This window comes from Bubalus kerabau, chromosome 6 (genome assembly GCF_029407905.1).
Source record: "Bubalus kerabau isolate K-KA32 ecotype Philippines breed swamp buffalo chromosome 6, PCC_UOA_SB_1v2, whole genome shotgun sequence".
Taxonomy (NCBI): Eukaryota; Metazoa; Chordata; class Mammalia; order Artiodactyla; family Bovidae; genus Bubalus; species Bubalus kerabau.
In genome coordinates, this window is record NC_073629.1 from 106,796,613 (window position 1) to 106,820,417 (window position 23,805).

The following is a 23,805-nucleotide window of genomic DNA, read 5'->3' on the forward strand; positions in this document are numbered from 1 at the left end:
CGGGCGACCGCCGGGCCGCATCAGCCCGCCGCCAGCTCCGCGCTCCCCCCTGTGCAATTCATTTGATGGGCCTGGGACTCCACAGCCCCCACCTGTCGACCGAGGAGGCGGGGCGTGGGCGGGGCTGGTCCCGTAGGGCCCGCCCCCTGTCCCTGAGCCGCGGGCGCGCGACGAGATATAAGGCAGCCTGGAAACAATGCGCCTGCATCTCGCGCTCCCGCGCCGCTCCCGGGAGCGTCCGGGCCGCCGTGCGCGAGCGGGGGCGGGAGCGCGCGCTGGGGGGCTAGCGCCTGTGTGCGGGCCTCGCACTCGGTGGCGCGCATGTGCAAGTGTGCGGGCTGCTTCGCTGCCCCGAGCGGGCGGGGAACCGGTCCGCTCCAGGTGGCCGGTGGCGGGAGCGAGGTGAGGCTGCGGGCAGCCTGGGAACGGGCGCGAGTCCCGGGAGACGGGCTGCAGGCTGCCTTCTGGGCACAGCACGCCCCCGCCCGACCCGGCCGGGCCCTCGGAGCTGCGCTCCGGGCGGCGCTGGCAAAGTTTGCTTTGAACTCGCTCCCTGCAGCCTAGTCCGCGCGCTGTGAGCTGCTTCCCCAGGCACGCTGACCCGGGGCCGGGCTGCCCGGGACGCTAGGGAAGGGCGCGGGCTCCAAGCCGTGAGGTTGGAGAGGTACGAGAGCCTGGCAGCCAGCTGTACCGGGGGGCCGGGGGACGCTTCCCTCCCTGGGCCCGCACCTGGGTCAGCACGTCCCCCTTCCCTCCCGCAGGGAGCGGACATGGACTTCGACTCGTACCAGCACTATTTCTACGACTATGACTGCGGAGAGGATTTCTACCGCTCAACGGCGCCCAGCGAGGACATCTGGAAGAAATTCGAGCTCGTGCCGTCGCCCCCCACGTCGCCGCCCTGGAGCTCCGGTCCCGGCGACGGAGACGCGGGCCCCGGAATTGGTCCTCTGGAGCCATGGCCCGGAGGGGGCGCCGGGGACGATGCAGAATCCCGGGGTCACTCGAAAGCTTGGGGCAGGAACTACGCTTCCATCATCCGCCGAGACTGTATGTGGAGCGGCTTTTCGGCCCGGGAACGGCTGGAGAGAGCGGTGAGCGACCGGCTCGCCGCTGGCGCGCCCCGGGGGAACCCGCCCAAGGCGCCCGCCACCCCGGACTGCGCTCCCAGCCTCGAAGCCGGCAACCCGGCGCCCGCTGCCCCCTGTCCACTAGGCGAGCCCAAGACCCAGGCCTGCTCGGGGTCCGAGAGCCCAAGCGACTCGGGTAAGGACCGCCCCGGGTCATCCAAGAGGGGGCACCCCATGGGTGGCCAAACCTCTGCCGCTGAGGTCAGGCAACTGGGTCTGCGCAAGCCCTTCCGCCACCTCCCAATTCCTCGGCTGAAGCTGCCGGTGTAGCCCCCAGCGGTGTCTGTCTGGCACGTGGGAGTGTTAGTAAACAGTTTGAAGAAGTGGCGTGGGAGCCAGCGTCCCTTTGATGATGATTGGAGCCCCAGGGGACAAGGGAGACAGGGCGAGGCTTGGCGCTTAGGGAGAACAATACGGGGATTGGACCATAGGGGATTTCTGCCCTCCGAAGGCTGGAAGGGGTCCCTTAAGGGTCACAACAGACTTGAATTTTTTTTGTTGCTGTCTCTTTCTCTGGGAAACTCACTCCCTTGGGGAGAGAAGCTGAGAAGCCTTTTGTGCAAAGCCAAAGCCTTCATCCTTTAAAAAACCTGGTCTCCTGCCTGCTTTATTTTAAAATGACAATAATGGCTCCTCCTCCATCCCCACCTCTTACCACGTATTCATCCTCACCATCATCCATGAGACAGTAGTGGAGGAATGACTGCTCCCCATTAACAGATGGAAAAACCGAGGCTTAGAAATAGGAAATCGCCAGAAGTGAACGCCAGCTTCCTGCCATCCAGCCAGCTTCTTTTGCTCAATCCTCCATCCCAACCAGGCACTTCTCTGGTGTTTAGAGGAACTTATTGGTTATCTGAGAAGTGGTACATCTTGCCATTTTGCTCTGGCCTGTGGTGGGAAGGTGTTCTCTAGGAACAATTCATCTGAGGGCTTTCAGCTGCTTCATTTGTATTCAACAAATGTTCACTGGCCTCTACTTTGTGCTAAGCTCTGGGGTTAGTGCTGGGGGTCACAGATATGGAGCTCCAGGCTCCCCTGCCCCATCCTTGAATGCAGGTGTACATCTCACTGAGCACAGCCTGCTGCATCTGTGCCACCAGACTATGTCATTCTTAGCCTAACCTCTTCTTCGAGGTGCCCATGAGAAATACTGGGGAGGGTGTTTTATAGGGTGCACACTGAGGCTTGTGTCAGATAAATCAGGACTGAAAACTCAAGTAGCTTTTAAGAATAATTTACATGACCATTTAGAGGGACCTGGGGAATGGGTTTGGAGGTTGTCATACACTTAATGGTGAACATAAGGAAGGAAACACAATTAAAAGTCAAAAAATTTTTTTCCCAGTTCACTTTTAACCTGCTTGCTTTTGTTAAGGTCATTTTTAACCTGCTTGCTTTTTACACCAAGACCTTGTTTGTTTAATGGCTGGAATGGGAACTTTGAGATCAAGAAACCAATAAAGATGTATCTCTACAAAAGCTGTTATGGTAGAGTGGAAAGTGCATTGTTTCGGGAATCTGGAGATCTTAGTTTTAGATCCAGAGTGTTATACAGGTGCTGTGTGGACTTGGCTGACCTGGGTCTCAGTTTCTCCCTTTGCATGTTAGGGAGTTTGACCTGATCATCCAGCTGAGGGCATGTCCTTGTCTGGGTAGAGTTAGACATGCTCTCTGAAAAGGAGAATGGTGTCTCACATTATTTTTTTCTTAGGCAGAACCTTCCCCAGCTATGGGGCTTAACTCTGAAGTATTAAAGGTTTGGGATGTGGGGAAGCCTCCTGAATCATTTTCTAACCTGCCCTTTACCCTGAACCTGTTTGCAAGCTCCTGGTTCACTCACAGGCCACATGGCCCAGAACAAAATGCAACAGATTGCAAACAATGAGGGGGGTGGGGAGAGTGACTGACGGCAAAGCTCAGCCAATAGGGGCTCGGGGCTGAGTAAGACCGCATTCCAAACTCAGCTCAGCCAGCCAATCACAGGTCTTGGGGCCAGGAGGGCTGAATGGTCAGGTTTTATTAATGGAGAAATAATGCGATTGTCCACACAATGGAAGCCTTCCTGACAAAGGGGCTCAAGCTTCGTGATTTGCGAAAGAGGCTGAGAACTGAGCTCTTCTGTTGTCAGGCTGAAATGCATAAAGGTGGCCTTCTCTGTGGAAGCTGCAAAACAGTGCGGAGCAGTAACGTTCTCCCCTAATTGTCCCTCTCCTGGTTGGGGTAACCTAAGAGATCTTGGAGTAAGGGAATGATAGAGGCATGTCCAGGTGTTGCTAGTGTTTTGGCCCCTGTATCAAGACATTCCCTTGCCGCTCAACTCCTGCCCCCCAACTCCTGACCCCCTAGAACAGGTAGCTTGGAAATGGTCTTTTGTACCTTTGTGAAGTTCCTGCGGCTTCTGCCGACCTGCGATTACAAATCCAATCCTCTTCTGGTCCAGGAAAGTGGGTGGGGCAGGCGACCTATAAATGATGGATGACTTTAGAAACCCATTGAACCCAGGAGCAAAATGCTCCTAAGGGAAACCCTTTCCCTCCCCTCTGTGGGTGAGGAGGGATGGGTTGTAGCCCTCCCTTCTCTGACTCTTCTGCTGAAAGGGATGGCAGAATAGAGAGGTGGGGGAATAATAGGATTTATAACTTGTGAAAAGTAACAATTCCCAAGTGCAGGCTGTGCTGGGCTGGAACAAAGGGCAGCTCTGCCCACAGACCCCTCATTTACAATTCTGATGGGGTATGAAAGAGCCCGACTGGGGAAGATCTTTATAGTTAAAACTTTGTCCCAGGCCTATAGCTCTTTTTCTCCATCCCGTCAGTGGGGGAGGGGAGAGCCTGTGCAGACTGGGGGCTGTTGGCTTGGGTCTGCCTTTTGTTCTTATCTAAGCCTTGCTGTGCAAAGAGAAATTGGAGAATATTTTCCTTCTTGCTTATTTCCCTTCCTTTCCTTCACACCACCCTTAGCCTTGATACAATTGAATCAGTTGTCTTTCTCCCCACTTGAATTTGTTTATATCAAAATTGGGAAGATGTCACCTCCTTTCCCAAACTCCAGCATAGGGTCTGTGTATGTGTTTCTCATGGGGTGTGTTTCTTCTGTTGATCTCTCTTCTCGGACAGAGGGTGAAGAAATTGACGTTGTGACAGTGGAGAAGAGGCAGTCCCTGGGTGTCCGGAAGCCAGTCACCATCACGGTGCGAGCAGACCCTTTGGACCCCTGCATGAAACACTTCCACATCTCCATCCATCAACAACAGCACAACTATGCTGCCCGTTTTCCTCCAGAAAGCTGCTCCCAAGGAGAGGCTCCAGAGCCAGGGCCCCGTGAAGACGGTCTGGAGAGAGATGCACCAGAAGAAAAGGAAGATGAGGCAGATGAAGAAATTGTGAGTCTCCCACCTGTAGAAAGCGAGCCTTCCCAGCCCTGCAACCCCAAACCTGTCAGTTCTGACACTGAGGACGTAACCAAGAGGAAGAACCATAACTTCCTGGAGCGCAAAAGGCGGAATGACCTCCGTTCCAGGTTCTTGGCCCTGAGGGATCAGGTCCCTACCCTGGCCACCTGCTCCAAGGCCCCCAAAGTAGTGATCCTGAGCAAGGCCTTGGAATACTTGCAAGCCCTAGTGGGAGCTGAGAAGAGGATGGCTACGGAGAAAAGGCAGCTCCGGTGTCGGCAGCAACAGCTGCAGAAGAGAATCGCATACCTCAGTGGCTACTAACTGACCAAAGTCTGACTGCTCTGTCTTCACAGAGACCCAAGTTTATTTTTTAACCTCCCCTCTCCCCCTTAGGAATTTGCACATTTCGGTTCAGGTGGGGTGGCCTGGACAATAGATTCCCAGAATGCATTGCAGCCGGTGCACACACAAGAAGGGCTCGCATTCTTGGAAACCTTGCAACCCGGCTCTCCCTCTGCCCTGACTTGCGGGAGCGCAGTGGCTTCTCTGGCACCTTTGGCTTCTCAGGCAGGCAGCACTGAGGAGACTTGGGGTCTGTTGAGCTCACTAGCTCTGAAGAAAAGCCTGACAGATGCTATGCAACAGGTGGTGGACGTTGTCAGGGGGCTCCAGCCTGCATGAAATCTCACACTGCGGATGAGCCTTAGACTGAGAAAGGATGCTCCCACTGGTGTCTCTGGGGTGACGCTAGGACAGCTGGGCCTGGATGCTCTCCCCAGGCTCCTTTTTCCAAGAGACATACGAGCTGTCTTGAGTGAAGACGAGCTCGCAGACTTGATCAACAGGGACCATTACCTCACTGTCAGACACTTTACAGTAGCTGAGGAGTCAGAAACCTTTAACATATATTCCCATGTTAGGTGACACCCCTCCTCCCACTCTCCATGCTGCGATCTTGAGAACTTTTAAAGCGCTTGGCCTCTTAGATTCTTTGTCTCAAGGCCCTCCGGGCCCTTTCCTCTGAAGGCAGAGACCATCCCATCCTCACCAGGAACTTTTTTGGTTTCCTTCCACTTTTGTTATGCAATGGGCTCTAAGGCCGTTTCCCACAGGTCAGAATACTTCCCCAGGACACAGGGCAAGGGTCCCAGCCTGTGGCTGGGGGAAGGTTTGGAGTCCTGGCTGCGAATGTGTTCCCTGCCCAGGTGTTTTCCATCTTGGAAATCCTCTCAAAGCAGATGTCAGGCACCTGAAGGGGAAGAGCTGTACCACTTCCTCTTTCCCACCTCCCTCTCATCTCAACCCCTGACTGATAAGTTTGAAGTTCTACTCAGTTCAGTTCAGTCGCTCAGTCATGTCTGACTCTTTGTGACCCCATGGACTGCAGCACGCCAGGCCTCCCTGTCCATCACCAACTTCTGGAGTTTACTAAAACTCATGTCCATTGAGTCGGTGATGCTAGAACCATACAAACCTGTGCTTCTCTTGCAACTCCAAGGAGCTTGCTGTCCCTCTAGCCACCCTTGGGCCCTCTGCCAGCCTGACATGAGTCAGAATCCCATTCCCAGAATCTGGGCCTTATTGCAGTTCTTACTGGGAGAGCCGCTGGGACTCATCCAGTGCTCCAGAAGGCGGATTAGCTTCCTGGTGGGTTTTTAAGAAGCTTCCAGGAGCTCTGCTCAGTGGACCATGATGGATTTTACCCAACTGGGCTCAGCCTCTCCAGGTAGATTCCAGGCACAGCCTCCGGGCTGAGAAAGTCACCTAACCCAACAAGTGTCACGTGGGCAACCTCAGCAGCCCCTAAGTCTAGCCTGGAAGAAAGATCGGCCCTTCCAGCACTCCGCCCAGGGCAGCAGGTGCCTACTGGATGGGGGTTTGAAAATGGGGGAGGGAAGAATTCTAGAGTACTATATGTGGCTCTGGGAAGCCAGCTGCTACTTCTAAACCTGTTATGCATGATGGTCTGTTCCTGAGGTTGCTTCCTGGCCTCAGAGAACCCCAGTGGAACTTGCAAAAAGCCCCCTGCTTCTGGAGCATGGTTTTGGGGAGCCAACTGACTTCTGGAACTGTCTTTGGAGAACAGGTGGGATGTAGGTTATTGATGTCTCACCTGAAGAGCTTGTGTTTTATAAGCTGCTGTTGGGTATTATGCTGGGAGCAGTCTTTTTTTTAATACTGTATTTTTGTATGCCTTTTGCAAAGTGGTGTTAATTGTTTTTGTACAAGGAAAAAAAACAAAACAAAACTCTGGGGCAATTCTCCTGTTGCAAAAGTCTGATTTATTTTTAAAAGGTAGATTTACCTGAAATTTTGTATTTAGTTGTGAATACTGATTGCCTGATTTTAAAATGTTGCCTTCTGGGACATCTTCTAATAAAAGATTTCTCAAATATGTCAGAGGCGGGGGGGTGGGGGGCAGCTTATGCCCACCATGTCCCCCAGAACCAAGGGACACTGTATTTTAGGGTAGTCACAAATGATCTCTAACCATGTTGCTAACCTGGTCACTCCACCCTGGTTTCCTGAAATGCCATTTCAAACATGTCTAAACAACGTAAGTTCAGTACTCAGTAAACACAAAATTGTCTTGTGAATTCCAGAGTGCTGAATTTGTATTTTAGAAGGCTTGAAATCCTGGTGTTCCACCATTAATTCATCCTGTGCCTTTTACCTTTACCTGAAAGCCCTAGTTTCCCTACTTGTAAGATGGGGATAAATGCTATTTCCCAAGGGACTGTTGCTATTTAGTTGCTAAGTCGCATCCACCTCTTTTGCAACCCTGTGAACTATATAGCTTGCCAGGCTCCTCTGTCCATGAGATTTCCCAGGCAAGCATACTGGAGTGAGTTGCCATTTCCTTCTCCAGGGGATTGAACTCACATCTCCTGCATTAGCAGGCAGACTCCCTACAACTGAGCCACGAGGGAAGCTTATCACAGGGATTGGCAGGCATTAAATGTAGACTTTTTTTTTTCAGCTGCAAGGCTTGTGGGATCTTAGTTCTCCTTCCAGGGATTGAACCTGGGCCATTGGCAGTGACCGTGCAGAGTCTCAATCACTAGACCACCAGACTTTAAACTGCTTTTAAACTGTAAAGCCTTAAATCTTTTCAGGTGGTACTTTTCTTACCATAGGTATTTTAATCCCCTTTTTTTTTTTTAACCATGCCTACCGCCTTGTGGGCTTCCCAGGTGGTGCTAGTGGTAAAAGAACCTGCCTGCCAGTGCGGGAGACATAAGAGATGTGTGTTCGATTCCTGGGTTGGGAAGATCCCTGGAGAAGGAAATGGCAACCCACTCCAGTATTCTTGCATGGAGAATCTGCATGGACAGAGGAGCCTGGAGAGCTACAGTCTATAGGGTCACAAAAAGTCGGACATGATTGAAGTGACTGAGCATGCGTGCATGCACTGCCTGGCAGGATCTTGATTCTCTGACCAGGGATCAAACCCAAGCTGCCTGCAATAGAAGCACAGAGTCCTAACCACTGGGCAACCAGGGAGTTCCCTTGCAGGATGTCTTTTTAAAAATTTTATGAGAATCGGTGATATAACGTGATTTTTTTTTCTTTCTCCTTTGATTAATACAGGAACATAGTTCTCAGAAACCTCTCTAAATGCAAGAGGGGAGACTTTAGTAATAGCCATTCCTGATGGAGCACTGCCTATATCTAAGCACCTTGCTCCTTCCTACATGTTAGACCACACCAATCATGTGCCAGGACTACAGAAGAGGGAACCAGGGTTCTAAGAGTGAAACATAACTGCCCAATGTTACACAGCTAGCAAGTAAATGAGTTCAAGGGATTTGAAACCAGCTCTGCCTATCTCTAGAGCCAGAGGTCTTCACCACCACATAATAATGATCAGCTTCTTTTGTTATCATGCGATGTGTAGAGGAAGTAGGGAATTTCATCACTTAACTGCTTGCTGGAACTGTCTCCTTGGGGCCACTGTGCCTGCTACTTATTGGGATGAAGTGGAGCAAATGGCCCGTGACCAGCCACTCTGCCACGTTTGTGGGTTGAGTAGTTTCGTCTTGCCCCAGAGAAGCCCCTTCTAGGACTAGGAAAGGAAAACGGGTGCAGGTCAGAAAAACCATGAGCATCATAGTAGGAGAAGGCCACTGTATCTCATGTAATCCTGCCTTACAGCTGAGACCTGGGTCGATATTGCCCACCTGCATTCCTACGAAGCCTGAGTCCAAAAGCTACTATAAATTCCTCACATTTACAAAGTGACTGTCATCACAACCTGGTAAGTAAGCAATATTCGCCACTTGGTACTAGAGCCCAGACAGTTTTTTTGTTTTTGTTTTTGGGCCACACCTTGTGGCTGGCGGGACCTTAGTTCCCTGAGCAAGGATGGAACCCATGCCCCCTGCAGTGGAACGGAGTCCTAACCACTGGACCACCAGAAAGTCCCCCAGACAGGTTTCTTGCTCAAGGTCACAGATCAGAATCCAAATCCCAAAACCTGTCTTCTGTCAGATAAACTTCCCACTCCACCCCTATGACCCCTAGGTCCCCAAAGCCAGGGCATAAATAGCTGTTTGATAAAAACAGACTTGGATTACTGGGATACTTTCCTTAAAACTCCATATCCCTCTTTTAGTTATAGTCGCTCTGTTCCCACTGAGTGTAACATCTTTTTTTTTTCGCTGTGCTGGATCTTTGTAGCCGTGCTCTGGCTTTCTCTAGTTGCGCGACCAGCGTCTACTCTTCGTTGCAGTACGAGGGCTTCTCATTATGGTGGCCTCTTGTTGCAGCGCATGGGCTCCCGAGTGCGGGCTCACTAGCAGTGGGGCACGGGCTTAATTGCCCCGAGGCATGTGGGATCTTCTAGGTATCAGACCCATGTGCCCTGCATTGGCAGATGGACTCTTAACCACTGGACCAGCAGGGAAGTCCCCATTCTGCTTTCGAGGCCATTTGTTAAGAAATAAGAAAATTTGTAGGGGCTTCTCTCCCTTTACTAGACCCTTTATTCATGAGTGTTCAGTAAAATCCTAAGAACTCCTAGGTACGGGGCCTAAAGCTGATGCTAATGTTGCTTTACATAGCTTAATTCTCACAGTAACCTGGAGGAAAGGATGGTATCAGCCCCATTTCACAGGTGAGCAAATTGGAGCTCAGAGACATTGAAGTCATTTGTCTGAGCCCAGACAGCTAGGGCAGACTGCCTGACTTGCCTGACTCTAAGCTTCAGTTCCTTTGAGTCTGAAACTGCTGAGAAAGGAGTGGGAATAAAGCCATCTCCTGGGGGGAAGAAAGGGTGTTTCTGGAATGTGAAGTATTTTAAGCTCCTTCCTAGCTCACTTCTGCAGACTCCCACCTCTATCTTTGTCTGAAAATAGCCAGGAGTTTATTCCTGGATTTCGGAGAAAATTTTCTGCAAATTAGGTTTTTCTCTGAATAGTACACTTAAGGGACTACATACCCCTCCCAAAGATGTGGACGTAGATAATAAGGAACAGCTGAGAAGACACACGTGGCATGGGAAAGAAAGGCCATCTGCTCTGTTAGACAATCAAAGGCTAAATGGAGTGCTTAACTCCTGCCCCTATTGGTAGCTATTTTAGGGGGACTGAGACAGGTTGAACTATCTTAGAAATGCTGAATTTATCTTAAGTGCCCCTGGAGTCAGAATATTTCAGAATATGCACTTTAGAAGGAGAAGGGATGGGTGTGGGGGCGGGAGAGGGTGGAGGGGCAGGCGGTGAGGGCAGGTGGGGGGTGGGGATGGTTTTGTTGATCTGGAAGGTGATAGGGAGTGTGAAAGAGGACTCGAAGGATAAGATAACCAGTGGGAGATGACTGATGACTGGGTGACTAGGGAGGGTAAAGGGGAGGTCTCTAAATACGTCAGCTAAAGTTCCATGGGGGTGTGGACATTTCTACTTTAAGCTTGGTGGACAGCTCTTAATGTCTTTATTTAGAACTGCTGCTAAAGGGATCAACCATATTAAGATTGGGCTTCCCAGGTGGCTCAGTGGGTAAAAAAAGGAAAGTGAAAGTGTTAGTCCCTCAGTGGTGTCCTACTCTTTGGGACCCCACAGACTGAAGACCTCCAGGCTCCTCTGTCCATGGGATTTTCCAGGCTAGAATACTGGAGTAGGTAGCCAGTCCCTTCTCCAGGGGATCGAGATCGAATCTGGATCTCCTGCATTGCAGGCAGATTCTTTACCGTCTGAGCCACCAGGCCTGCAATGCAGAGGACCCAGGAGATGAGGGGTCCATCCTTGGGTTGGGAAAATCCCCTGGAGGAGGGCATGGCAACCTGCCACAGTATTCGGGCCTGGAGAATCCCATAGACAGAGGAGTCTGGTGGGCTATAATGCATAGGGTCGAAAAGAGTTGCACATGACTGAAGCAACTGAGCATGCACGCGCCTGTTTTAAGATTGCCATTCTTTTGGTGAGTAAACCTAAATATGATCTTAAGGTCTTCAATCAGGTGAGTTATTAAACAATTAATACTCAGTGCCAGGGGTCAAGTTGGTGCCCAAAAAGTAGCTGTTGAATCACCTCTAAACTTGTGGGAAGTAGTGTGGTTAGGTAACCTCCCACAACCAACAGAGCTCAGTTCCAAATCAAGCTCTCCATTTTCCAGCTTTGTGACCTTGGACAAATTATTAACTTCTCCCAGTCCCAATTTCCATATTTGTAAAACAAGTATAAATCATAGCACCTGCTTCTTAGGGTTTTTGTGAGCAATACTAAGTGCTTAGTAAATGATTAGTATTATTTAAACCATTTAGCAAGCCCCACCTAGAACACCAATTAGTCATATTTAAAAGGTGATAGAAGGGATTGGTAAAATAAGAAATCTTCCCAGAAGGAGTACTTAAAATAATCTGGGGTAGATGTATTAATGCCTCAAGAGGCAATAAATCATCACGGAAGGAGTAGCCAGGATTTGGGGAGACTGAGATGAGCAGAGAAGGGAAGAAGGGCAAAGACCTGAGTCTGACTGGTCCACAGCATTCCATGCCCCATGGCAGGCAGGGGGTGGGAGTCCATGATGCTGTTGCACATATGGGCCCTCCATTTGTCCTTACTGGGCACTGCAGTGTCTTCAAACTGAACTGAAGTCAATGACTCCATTCAGTCATTAAATCCTCTAATGTGTATTTTTGTTCAGACAGTGATCCTCACACCTGGGTGAGTCTTAAGAATCTGGAGATGGAAATGACAACCCACTCCAATATTCTTGCTTGGGAATTCCCATGGACAGAGGTGTCTGGTGAGCTAGTATGGTCTGCTGCTGCTGCTGCTGCTAAGTCGCTTCAGTCATGTCCGACTCTGTGCAACCCCATAGACGGCAGCCCACCAGGCACCCCCGTCCCTGGGATTCTCCAAGCAAGAACACTGGAGTGGGTTGCCATTTCCTTCTCCAATGCATTAAAGTGAAAAGTGAAAGGGAAGTCGCTCGGTCATGTCCGACGCTCAGCAACCCCATGGACTGCAGCCCAGAAGGCTCCTCCATCCATGGGATTTTCCAGGCAAGTGTACTGGAGTGGGGTGCCATTGCCTTCTCCACTAGTACAGTCTATGAGGTTGCAAAAGAGTTGAACACAACTTAGCAACTAAACAACAAACAAACCCCCAAAACCTTGATGTAGTAGGTCAGGGCCAAGAATCTACCTTGCTGATAAGCAAGGAGGAAGATGGAATCCTGTGGTCACACTTAGAAAAACATTGGAATAAGGGGTTAGAGCCAGGTCTTGTGGAGATATAAAAATATTCACAGAAGTTGCTATAGATGGCATAGTATAATGGTTAAGAACAGGGGCTTGGGGTTACTACTTACGTGATATTTGGGCAAATCATTCAACCTCTCCAAGTCCTAGAAGTTTCCTTCTCTAAAATGGATATAATATTAATACTTACCTCATAGGACTGTTGAAAAGATTAAAAATAAATTACTGTATGTAAGTGCTCAGAATAGTTCCTGCCACATAGTAAGAACAATGATATATGAAGTGATGGTTCCTTATCGAAGTTTCAGTTCAGTTCAGTTGCTCAGTCATGTTTGATTCTTTGCAACCCCATGGACTGCAGCATGCCAGGCCTCCCTGTCCATCACCAACTCACAGAGCTTGCTCAAACTCAAGTCTATCAAGTCAGTGATGCCATCCAACCATCTCATCCTCTGTCATCCCTTTCTCTTCCTGCCTTCAATCTTTCCCAGTATCAGGGTCTTTTCCAATGAGTCAGTTCTTCACATCAGGTGGACAAAGCATTGGAGCATCAGCTTCAGCATCAGTTCTTGCAATGAATATTCAGGACTGGTTTCCTTTAGGATTGAGTGGTTGGATCTCCTTGCAGTCCACGGGACTCTCAAGAGTATTCTCCAACAGCACAGTTCAAAAGCATCAATTCTTCAGTGCTCAGCTTTCTTTATGATCCAACTCACATCCACGCATGACTACTGGAAAAACCATAGCTTTGATTAGATGGACCTTTGTCGGCAAAGTAATGTCTCTGCTTTTTTTTTTTTCTTTTAATGGAAGTTTATGAGCATGCAAACATGATCATATAGACATATTGACAGAATAAGTCAATATGTGTCTCAAACAAGGGCTGCAAGCCTCAGAAGGGGAAGAGAGCACTTTGGAGTCATCAAGAGAGTTCTTGTTGGAGATACTGTGACTTTAACTGGAACTATAAGTCCCAGTAGTATTTGGCTAAATGAAGAGGAAGAAGGTGTTCTAAGCTAAGGGAATAGCTATGGGGAAGAGAGGATTGGGAAAGTTATGTGAAATCTGGGGAGGGATCTGGTCTGATTTTCAGGCCAGGTGGTCTCATTTTTGTAAAACAAGAGGAGTTGCACTAGATTTCTAAAAGGATCCTTTTACCACAAACATCCTCTGTGATTCTTTGAAATAGGGAAGTCAAGAAAAGAAACCGATTGTGGTTTGGGACACAATTGAGATTGAGGTGGTGGGATCATTCAAAATAGAGCACCCAACAGGAAGTTGGAAATGTGACATTAAAACTTTGGAAAGGCGGTTGAAATGAAGATACAGGTTTAAGACTCACCAAGATACAAAGCTGATGAAGGCCCACAGTGCTAAGTCACGGGAAGGAGAAAGGGCCAGAGAAGCAGAGGAGGGGGCTTGAAGAAGCCATGAAATTAGAAACAGAAAGGACCTCTGATGGCTCTGCATCTTTTCTCCTTTTGCACCTCCCTACTCTGATTTTGCAGCCTTTGGGGATCCCTGTGCATGTGTAGGGTCCCTTGGCAATATGGGAAGGCAGGAAGTGAGCTCCTTTTGAGAACAGGAACTTGGGGTTACTACCTATGTGATGTTTGGGCAAATCACTCAACCTCCCTGAGTCCTAGAAGTTTCATTCTTCTGGTGTGCTCTGGAGAAAACTCTATAACACAACATAAATCCTACAACATGGTGAACTCCACTCTCTTCCCCTCACTTGTTCTGAGCACTCTGATGCTCCCAGATTTGAGCTGGCCAATCACCAATGGAAACAGTAATGGAAACAGACATCCACCAAACCGATGGAGGGTGTTGTAATTACTCACAGGCACTGTACTGGGTTGTATTTTGTCCCCCAACTAAACTCATGCCTATCCAGAGCCTGTGAATGTGACCTTATTTGGAAATACAGTCTTTACAAATATCATCAAATTAAGGTGAGGTCATATTGGATTAGGATGGTCCCTAATCCAATGACTAGGATCCTAGAGAGGGAGGTGGGGACAGAGACACACCCACAACAGAGAAGATGGCCACAGGCATCTTACAGTCATCTTAGAGTGAGACAGGCAGGATTAGAGTCACACTGCTGAAAACCAAGGAATATAAAGAATTTCCAAAAACTACCAGAAGCTAGAAGAGGTAGGGAAGGATTCTTCACTAGAGGGAAGCACAGAGTGTGACCCTACCAATACCTTGATTTTGGGCTCCTGGCCTCTAGAACTATGAGAGAATATATTTCTGTTGTTCTAAGCCAGCCAGTTTTTAAGCCAGTTTGTGGTAATTTGTTAACGCTAGCCTGAGGAAACAAATACAGGCACCAAGTTCATCATGAAACATCCCTGCAGGAAACATTTTTTTAAATTTAGGATGGAGATCAGGCTGCAAAGCACTTTATCTTTTAATTTGTGATTTAAAAAAAATATTTTTTTATTTAGCTGTGTTGGATTGTAGTACATGGACTCAGTAGTTGTGGCACATGGGCTAAGGTCTCTGAGGCATGAGGGATCTTAGTCCCTGACCTGGGATTGAACCCACGTCCCCTGCATTGAAAGGCAGTTGCTTAACCACTGGACCACCGGGGAAATACCTAATTTGTGATTTTTTTTTTCCTTAATGTTTATTTGGCTGTGCTGGGTCTCAGTTATGGCATGTGGGATCTAGTTCCCTGGCCAGGGAATGAAGCTGAGCCCTCTGCATTGGGAGTGGATTGTCCCAGCCACTAGCCCACCAGGGAAGTCCCCCTAATTGTGATTTAAAGTAAAATTTTATGGCTGCACCATGTGGCTTGTAGGATCTTAGTTCCCTGATTGAACCCAGGGTCCTGACAGTGTAGGCATGGAGTCCCAAACACTGAACCACCAGGGAATTTCTGGCACTTTGGATTGTACCAAAAATCTAGTGTTTGTCTTTGAACCAACTTTCTTCTCTTACTTTAGAAACAGATGCTTCAGGCCTTTCATGACACATTCCTCCTCCTGTCGTAAATGTCGTAGCATCCTCTAGAACTCCAGAAAGTTCAAACTTTCTGGATGCTCCATTTTGAACGATCATTCCACTCTAATGGCTTCTCCCTACCTTTCTTTCTAAAAAAAAAAATTTTTTTAATTGGGTCATTGTCCAGATTTTCCCTCTACCTTTTTGCACTTCTCCTTTTCAGCCACGTTTCCGCGCCCATCCCACCCCCCGTACTGATTTCAGTTTCCTAATGGTAAGGTAAGGCAATGTAGATGTTGCCCAGGCTATATCTGGCCTAGGATAGAGCATACACATACACAGGCAGTGACAGTTAGGTGGCAGACTGTGGACTTAAAGAAGGGCAGGCAAGAAGTATTATCCTCCAAGCATTCGTCTCCCTAGTATCTCATTCCTGCGTTTTAGACGTGCTCTTCCAGACTGAACCTGTCCCAGCATTTAAGAAATAATTTTACTTATTTTTGGCTGTACTGAGTCTTTGTTGCTGTGCGGGCTCTTCTCTAATAAGGGTGAGCAGGGGCTACTCTCTAGTTGCCGTTCTGGGGCTTCTCACTCCGGTGCCTTCTCCTGTTGCAGAACGCTGGCTCCAGGTGCATGGCCTTCAGCTGTGGTATGTGGGCTCTAGGGCACAGGCTCAATAGTTGTGGTGCACAGGCTTAGTTGCTCCGTGACATGTATGCTCTTCTTGTATCGGAGATCGAACCTGTGTCTCCTGCATTGGCAGGTGGATTCTCTACCTCTGAGCCACCAGGAAAGCCTGCATTTTTGCCTTTTAAACTATTTTTTTTTTACTCCAAATAGTCGGTAAGCTGTGGAATATATTGAAGATGGGCTTCTGAATCCTCCACCTCTAGATATACATATGTATTTTAAGTGAGAGACTGCCTTTCCTCTTGAGCTGTCTTTCTGAATAGGTTAAGCTGCTTCCCATCTGGCCTCATACAAAGCAGAGAGGGGTCAGGGCTAATACCTGGGCATGACTACAAATAGCTTTTCTGACTCCCTTTTGTCACTTTTTGTTTCTTTATTTCCCTGCAGTGCTCCCATTAGAGGGTTTTGGTGGTGCTAGAATCTGCCTGCCAATGCAGGAGACACAAGAGACACAGGTTCGATCCCTGAGTCTGGAAGATCACCTGAAGTAGGAAAGGGCATCCCATTCCAGGATTCCATGGACAGAGGAGCCTGGGGGGCCACAGAGTTGGACATGTCTGAGCACATTGTTTCTTAGAAATACTTATTAACTCCTGATCATAGACTTCAATTTCCCAATTTTTACTTGAAATTAATCTCTCCAATTAGGATTTCAAGTTACAGGTTATCTTTAAGGAACTATTCTTAGTATAGTTTAGAGTTCAGAAGATCATTAGAGACACCTAGGTCCAAAAAAACAGCCTAGAGAAATTTAAAAATATGTTCCAATTCTCCTTTGGTGAGGCTGGCAGAATTAGAATTACAATGAATGGAAATAGTATGATTTTTTTTTTTTTTCCCCTCACTTCTCCCTTCTCCTCATTTGTTTAGGACTACAGGCTCCATTCTGATTTAGGAGTCAGAATGAAATTCCTGCTCAGTATTTCAGTGATAATTCTCCTCATGGTCTATAGGATCCCTGTTCTCTTTGTTTCTATAGCAACAGTCCTGTGTTGCTTGGTTAGAATCAATTTTCTACTGCTGTGGTGAAGCCCCATTTTTTCATTCCTTGCTCCCCCGTTGCCTCGGTAACCAGCCTTTCCCTCTTCTGGTCTCTCACTAGTAAATTCCACTTCCCCCTCCTTCCTCCCTCTCTCTCTCTTTCTCTCACAACAGTCACCTGGTCATGACTCAGACAGTGCTTTCCCACCTGTAAGTGGGCCTCCTCTGTCATGGTCAGATTGTCATCATGATATTAGCCTCCCTTTTGCTTTATTTGCATCATTTCTCTGGCCTTCCTTCTTTCTGGTGGTTGTCAAGGTAACTGTACCCTCAGAAAATCTCCAGGCAAAGGCTCTACAGTTAACAACCATCATGTGAGATTGTCTGCCAATATGTGGCCACACATCTCGATTTTAAAACCGGCCCCAGGCGGGTACCACAAATTGGAGAGAACAAGGCTTTTGATCAAAGCAGGCTGGATTGAGAAAAGGAGGTACAGGGGACCCTGGGACATGTGACTACAAGGTTGACACTGGGTTTGCAAGAGTAGCCATTATGCCAGTAGTGATCCAAGTGATTGAGAAATGTATTTATTGGCCGTCATTTCTAGACAGGTCTATCACATGCTGTAACCATCCAGGGGTGATTCCTCTGGCCCAAGGGTGACATGACCTGAGAGCTAGGCAGAGCCAAGTAGTAATCCCAGGGAGAAAGCAATTAGAACTCTTGAACTTGCTAACAAGGGGTGAGTAGAATAGGTATTTAGGCACTTTCACACATTACTGGAAATTTCTCTACCCTTAGGCGGCTGCTCTTACCTCTTTAGTGAGGCAGATGGGGTGTTACTATTATAATAACCCAAAGTGTTCAACAAATGGTGGTTATTATGTGCCAGGGCATTGTAGCAGGCACTTTTCAGACATTACTTCATTTTCTCCTTATGGCAACCCTGAGAGGTATTTAATGATGACAAAACTAAGGCTAAGCTAATTGTGTGAAGTCACTCAGCTGATAAGTGGCAGAGTTGGAATTCAAATCCATGCTCATCTGACCAGTTGCCCAGGATCCAGATGCCCAGACCAGGGATCCAACCCCTGCCTCCTGTGGTGGAAGTGTGGAATCTTAATGCCTGAACCACCAGGGAATCCCCCCAAAGCCCTTTCTTAAAGGTTGTGGAGTCTTCAGAATTTTGGTCCTCTCTGGACCCGATTTTTCCCCATCCCTACTTTAATCTGAGGGTTGTTACTATATCCCTTCTACCTTCCTTATTTTTCCTCTTTGTAAGTTGTAGGTTGTTTACTTGCTTATTTTTCTCTCTGTTCTTTTTTTTTTAAATTCATTTATACATTTATTAACCTCCACTTGCTCTAAATCTGAAGCCATACTAAGAACTGGGGGATCCCAAGAAGAATAAAACAAGGTATTCCTGCTCTTAAGCAGCTCTCAGTGTTAAGTTTTATTTGCAAAAATGTAATATTTTAAGCCATCATTAATTCACAATTGAAATAGGCACTTATTCATGCTGCTGCTGCTAAGTCACTTCGGTCGTGTCTGACTCTGTGCGACCCCATAGACGGCAGCCCACCAGGCTCCCCCGTCCCTGGGATTCTCCAGGCAAGAACACTGGAGTGGGTTGCCATTTTCCTTCTCCATTTCTCTCTGTTCTCACCCCATCTCTTGCATCCTTTCACCAAAGAGATGACAAATTTTGTTTTGTCTTCTGATTGTGTCTGAGTTTGAGTTGTTGGATGAAAACATAACAGCAGCCCTCTTTTCCTGAGAACTAGGAAGATCTGATCCTAGAGACGGTCACACCTCTGAGCTCACTGGCTGTAGCACTAAGTAGGCAAGACATTCTCTCCATTAACAAATCATTGGGTATCTTTTCGGTATCAGGTACTATACTGGATCCCTGGGTCAGGAAGATCCCTTGGAGGATGGCATGACAACCCACTCCAGTACTCTTGCCTAGAGAATCGCATGGACAGAGGAGCCTGGCCGGCTGAAGTTCTTGCTACTGCTGCTGCTGCTAAGTCGCTTCAGTCCTGTCCGACTCTTTGCGACCCCATGGACTGCAGCCTACCAGGCTTCTCCGTCCATGGGATTCTCCAGGCAAGAACACTGGAGTGGGCTGTCGTTTCCTTCTCCAATGCATGAAAGTGGAAAGTGAAAGTGAAGTTGCTCAGTCAGTAGGGTTGCAAAGAGTTGGACACTTCTGAATCAACTTAGCACGCACACAGGCACCCACTGTACTGGAGATACAGTAATGTCCCAGGCAGAATCTGTTCCTTGCCTTTACAGAACAGTCTGGAGACAAAGTCAAACAATAGAGGTCAAAACATAATTTCATACTATAATTAGGGCTATGAAGAAAAAGAAGTGGGTGCTAGTTTAAAAAAGAATAATAGGTATAAATCTATTTTAGATACGGCTGATATGTTCCCATTTAAGAGAAGAGGTAGTTGAGGTTTTCACACTAGCTAGTTGATGGCAGGAGCTTCTGAGCTTGGGGACCTTAGTCCCTTGTCTCCTCCTCCCCTCCGCCCTTTCCCTCTAGAGCCCGAGGTCCGCGCAGGCGCACTGACGGTTGCCATGGGGACAGCTGATCCGGCGCAAGCGCAGACGTCTCCAAGATGGCGGCGGCTGCGGCTGCAAGAGCTGTGTCTGTGGGCCCTGGGCTCCAGAGCCTGCAGCGGACACTACCTCTCGTAGTGATTCTCGGGGCCACGGGCACCGGCAAATCCACCCTGGCGTTACAGCTCGGCCAGCGGCTCGGTGGCGAGATTGTCAGCGCTGACTCTATGCAGGTATGACAGTGCGGCTGTCCCCGGCCTGGGGAACCGGAGGCCGCGTGCGGGCCTTTGGCCGAGTGGATATCTTGTCGCTTGGTGCAAGTGGGTGAACTCCGAAGCTTGTGGGGCAGAGGAGGCAGAGGAAGGGCCATAATTAGTAGGCGCCCACCATACGCGAGACACCGTGCCAACATCTCATTTACTGCTGACGACTTTACTGTCTGGTGTGTGGGTTCTATTATTTTCCTTTTACGGATGAGGGAGTTCACCTTGGGAGGCGAAACGACCACCGCGTTGTCACAAAGCGAATATGTGGAGGCGATGGTATTTTAACTTACAAGGTTGACATATCGGTGTCCAATACATACCTTTTGATTGAAAATTATTCCAGAGCTTTTGCTGTTTAGAATTTCCAGCGAAACCAGGATAAATCATTTACCATCTATGATTGTCTACTGAGGGAATGGATCACCGTGGATAGTCTTGAGATCTGGATTCTCCTCCGTAATCTGCCATCGGCCTAAATAAGGTGACCTAAATAATTAGGTCGTGATTTGTGCTTCGATTGAGGGTGGGTGACATTTGGGGCAAATCTCTGATGGAAGAATTACAAGTTAAGAGTTTTTACAGAGGAAATGAGATGCTTGGTGTGAAATGCCTGCTGCTGAACCTCAGCAAGGAGGGGCAGTCATTCTCCCCACTGTACCCCATAAATCTCTAGGGCATGATCTCCACCCTCATTAGTTCATTTCGGGTGACAACTCGATGGACGTGAATTTGAGTGAACTCCAGGAGTTGATGATGGACAGGGAGGCCTGGCCTGCTGCCATTCATGGGGTTGCAAAGAGTCGGACTGAGCGACTGAACTGAACTGAACTGACCATCAGCACATACCAGGTGATTGGGATAATTCAACAAATATTTGTTTGCAACCTCTACTTTCTGCTGACTTTGAGAGACAGACTTTAGCTTAAATCCCAGCCTTGCCTTTTCTAAGATATGCAACCTTAGCTTGACCTCTCCATGTCTTTGTTTCTTTTGTAAAATAGGAAGAATAAAATTAGTAACACAATATTATTGCAATGGTTAAACAGATTAAATATGTAAAACACTTAATATAATAGGAGGCAGGTAGTAAGTGCTAAAAATATGGTGAAAGTGAAGTCGCTCAGTCGTTTCCGACTCTTTAGGACCCCATGGACTGTAGCCCACCAGGATCCTCCATCCATGGGATTCTCCAGGCAAGAGTACTGGAGTGGGTGCCATGTCCTTCTCCAGGGGATCTTCCTGACCCAGGGATTGAACCCGGGTCTCCCTCATTGTAGGCAGACGCTTTACCATCTGAGCTACCAGGGAAGCCCCAAAATATGGTTGGTGCTATTTTCTGCAAGGCCCTTTTGGAGAGACAAAACTGCAGTCCTTGTCCTCAAGGAGTTTTAGTCCAGCTGAACATGAAACAAAGGAAATTAATACATGTTTGAACTGAGATTTTCATGATGATTTGCAAGGTACGGGAGTGGGAGGTGGAGAGAAGAGAGACTACAAATTTTAGATCTTACATCCACGGGGAAAGTCTAGCACGCATGTGGAGAATGCAGCAGGTATGATCCACATTAGGAATCTTACGCTCAGAGGTTTCCTCTGCTTGGTGGAAACCTTTTCCCCTCCATGAGTGTGCGTCTTTTACTCTTTTTGTTTAGGTCTTTACTTAGATGTCACCTTATTGAAGCCTTCTCTGACCATCTTACTTAAAACAATACACTGTTGGTCCCTGTTTCCCGCTCTTCCTCATATACCACACTTGTCAGGAAAGTGTTCTCAATAGAACATCTTAATTTTACATCTGTTTTTAAGTAAGTTGGCAGGTCCTGGCAATAAGGGTTGGTGATTGCTCTGTAATAGCTGTTATCCATTATTCAGAAATGTTTCTTTACTCATATCTGTGTACCACAAGGTTGAGCTTGCTAGAGGTCTTGCTCAAGGTAAAATAGGCCACATCAGTTAGACACTTTGTGTCTTGTACAGTGCTGATGATATGGTAGATCTTTAACATTTGATGAAATATTTGTTGGCCTGTCTTATCGAAATTACACATCTTGATCCATTTAGATTCTTCCTGTGGTTGTAAGTAACTAGAATATGAGAATTAAATTTCTTTCATCCTTGGGATGCCATGAGGATTGATTAATGCATGAAAAACACTCTGACGATAACTGAGCTTTCTGAACTGGCTATGAAAGAGTTAGTCGCTCATTCGTGATTCTTTGTGACACCCTGAACTGTAGCCCGCCAGGCTTTGTCCAGGAATTCTCCAGGCAAGAATGCTGGAGAGGGTAGCCATCCGCTTCTCCAGGGCATCTTCCTGACCCAGGGATTGAACCCAGATCTCCTGCATTGCAGGCAGATTCTACAGTCTGAGCCACCAAGGAAGATTGTGTTTAACTTTGATTATACCTGGGATATTCATAACATTTCCTCTCATACCCGTTGGAAAACTTTGACCTTTGAGTTTTACTTTTCATCTCAATTAATGAAATAAAGTATCTCTGCCCCATTCACTGTGGGTGTACATAGTTCTTCATTTCTACCATTGCTTACCATGCCCCTGATAGGGTAGTGTTACTATGCTTGCTTTTTTTTTTTCTCTGCTTGCTTTTTAAGCAATAGAAAGTGATAAGGCTTTTCAGTGACTTGAGGTTGACTCAAAAAATTTTTGGCAAATTTGTAAACAAGTGATACTGTTTTTTTTAAAGTTAACTTATTTTTAGTTGTACTAGGTCTTCATTGCCTCCCGAAGCCTTTCTCTAGGTGCGGCGAGAAGGGGCTACTCTTTGTAATGGTGCACCGGCTTCTCATGGCCATGGTTTCTCCTGTTGCAGAGCAGAGGCTCTAGGCGCTTGGGCTGCAGAAGTGGCAGCAAGCAGTTTCAGTAGTTGTGGCTCGAGGCCCCCAGAGCACACAGTCTAGTTCTGGCACAAGGGCTTGGTAGCTGCGGCTCTCGGGCTTAGTTGCTCTGGGGCATGTGGAATCTTCCTGGACCAGGGATTGAACCTGGGTCCCCTGCATTGGCAGGCAGATTCTTATCCACTGTGCCACCAGTAAAGTCCCAGTGAATGATATTCTTAATGTTGGAGTTAACCAGCTTCTTTTCTCATTTTATTTTTTATTAACCAGCTTCTTGAAAGAACAGTTTCAGTTAAATCCACAAGCAGAATCATAACTTAAATTTGTATAGCACTTTTTATAAAATGCTTCTATATAGGCTTTATTGTCCTCACAAACAGGTCTTACAGTGTGTAGCAGACCTAGAGTTGGACATAGGTCTCTACTTTCCACGCTCAGTTCCTTCTCTATACGCAAAACTGTCTTCCCTTTTGGATGAGGCAGGAGCTGTGGCAGTCAGTCATTAGAGAGTACTTCTTAACTTGTATGACACTCATCCTTCACACGGAGAAGGCGATGGCACCCCACTCCAGTACTCCTGCCTGGAAAATCCCATGGTTGGGGGAGCCTGGTGGGCTGCAGTCCATGGGGTCGCAGAGTCGGACACGACTGAAGTGACTTGGCAGCAGCAGCAGCATCCTTCACAGGAATATGTTACATTTTGGTCAAGATATAAAATGTATTTTAGGATTCATATTGTGAATTGTAGTGTGAATTCATCATGATATATCAAGTTGAGTGTTGAACTAAGTGGTGGCCATGTGATGCATTGCTTAGGGGGCTAAAACTTACTGCAGCTGAGGCATAATTTAATGTGAATAATTTGATGGTACCAAAGGCAGAGAATGTTTACTGGAACAGAGGAGAAACGAAGGGCTTGTAGAGAGCCTAGAACGAGCAGTAAACTTACTCGTTACAAGAGCCACAGAGACTGAAGGGTGAACAAGTGGAAAGTGCGACAATTAGAAAGTTTTTGCAAGTTTCCAGATTGACCTTTCTAAACCAGCATTTGAATTTTAATAATCTCAGAAGTATACCAGTAACTCAGAAAGGATTGTAAAACACTGTCTTAAATCTTAAATTGTCTTGCGCCTCATACTTCTTGTATCATCCTTTTGTCCTACCTTAATTGTTGGGTCATCCCCAAGGCAATCCCAGCAGGGCAGTTTTCATCCAAGGAACGTACTTGTTTTTGTAAACATTGAAGAAGTACGT

The 23,805-nt window shown here is 47.6% G+C and overlaps 2 protein-coding genes and 1 long non-coding RNA gene across 5 annotated transcripts in view; 2 read left to right on the forward strand and 1 right to left on the reverse strand.

Moving 5' to 3' along the window:
- The first annotated feature begins 210 nt into the window (after positions 1-210).
- Positions 211-6,845, forward strand: MYCL (MYCL proto-oncogene, bHLH transcription factor). 2 transcript variants are annotated; one of them, XM_055586293.1, is made up of 3 exons: positions 211-402; positions 762-1,266; positions 4,250-6,845. In XM_055586293.1, exons 1-3 carry the CDS (start codon positions 322-324, stop codon positions 4,846-4,848), a joined length of 1,185 nt encoding a protein of 394 aa, XP_055442268.1. In that variant the 5' UTR covers positions 211-321; the 3' UTR covers positions 4,849-6,845. The 2 variants fall into 2 exon arrangements, with proteins under 2 accessions (XP_055442268.1, XP_055442269.1); XM_055586294.1 differs by lacking the exon at positions 211-402 and adding an exon at positions 420-664.
- Positions 3,175-4,300, reverse strand: LOC129655635 (uncharacterized). Its single transcript, XR_008716064.1, has 3 exons — positions 4,166-4,300; positions 3,510-3,595; positions 3,175-3,367 (listed from the first exon to the last, which is right to left on the reverse strand). It is a non-coding gene; the product is annotated as an uncharacterized LOC129655635 (long non-coding RNA).
- Positions 6,846-7,893: 1,048 nt separating the features above from the next.
- Positions 7,894-23,805, forward strand: part of TRIT1 (tRNA isopentenyltransferase 1) — a 55,364-nt gene continuing 39,452 nt past the window's right edge. The window contains exon 1 of one of the 2 annotated variants that reach the window (XM_055586292.1): positions 7,894-8,785. Coding sequence is in view for 1 of the 2 variants with exons in the window: in XM_055586291.1 (XP_055442266.1) it covers positions 19,489-19,662 (174 nt within the window). In the remaining variant the exon portion in view is untranslated. Of the gene's footprint in view, positions 8,786-19,364; positions 19,663-23,805 lie in introns of those variants that run through there. The other variant, XM_055586291.1, reaches the window with a different exon arrangement.

Excerpts from the sequence above, each read along its gene's own strand:
- MYCL (XM_055586293.1), top strand. The coding sequence starts at position 322 with ATGTGCAAGTGTGCGGGCTGCTTCGCTGCCCCGAGCGGGCGGGGAACC. Across the intron at positions 403-761 it reads TGGCCGGTGGCGGGAGCGAG|GGAGCGGACATGGACTTCGA; the intron begins GTGAGGCTGCGG and ends TCCCTCCCGCAG. Across the intron at positions 1,267-4,249 it reads CGAGAGCCCAAGCGACTCGG|AGGGTGAAGAAATTGACGTT; the intron begins GTAAGGACCGCC and ends CTTCTCGGACAG.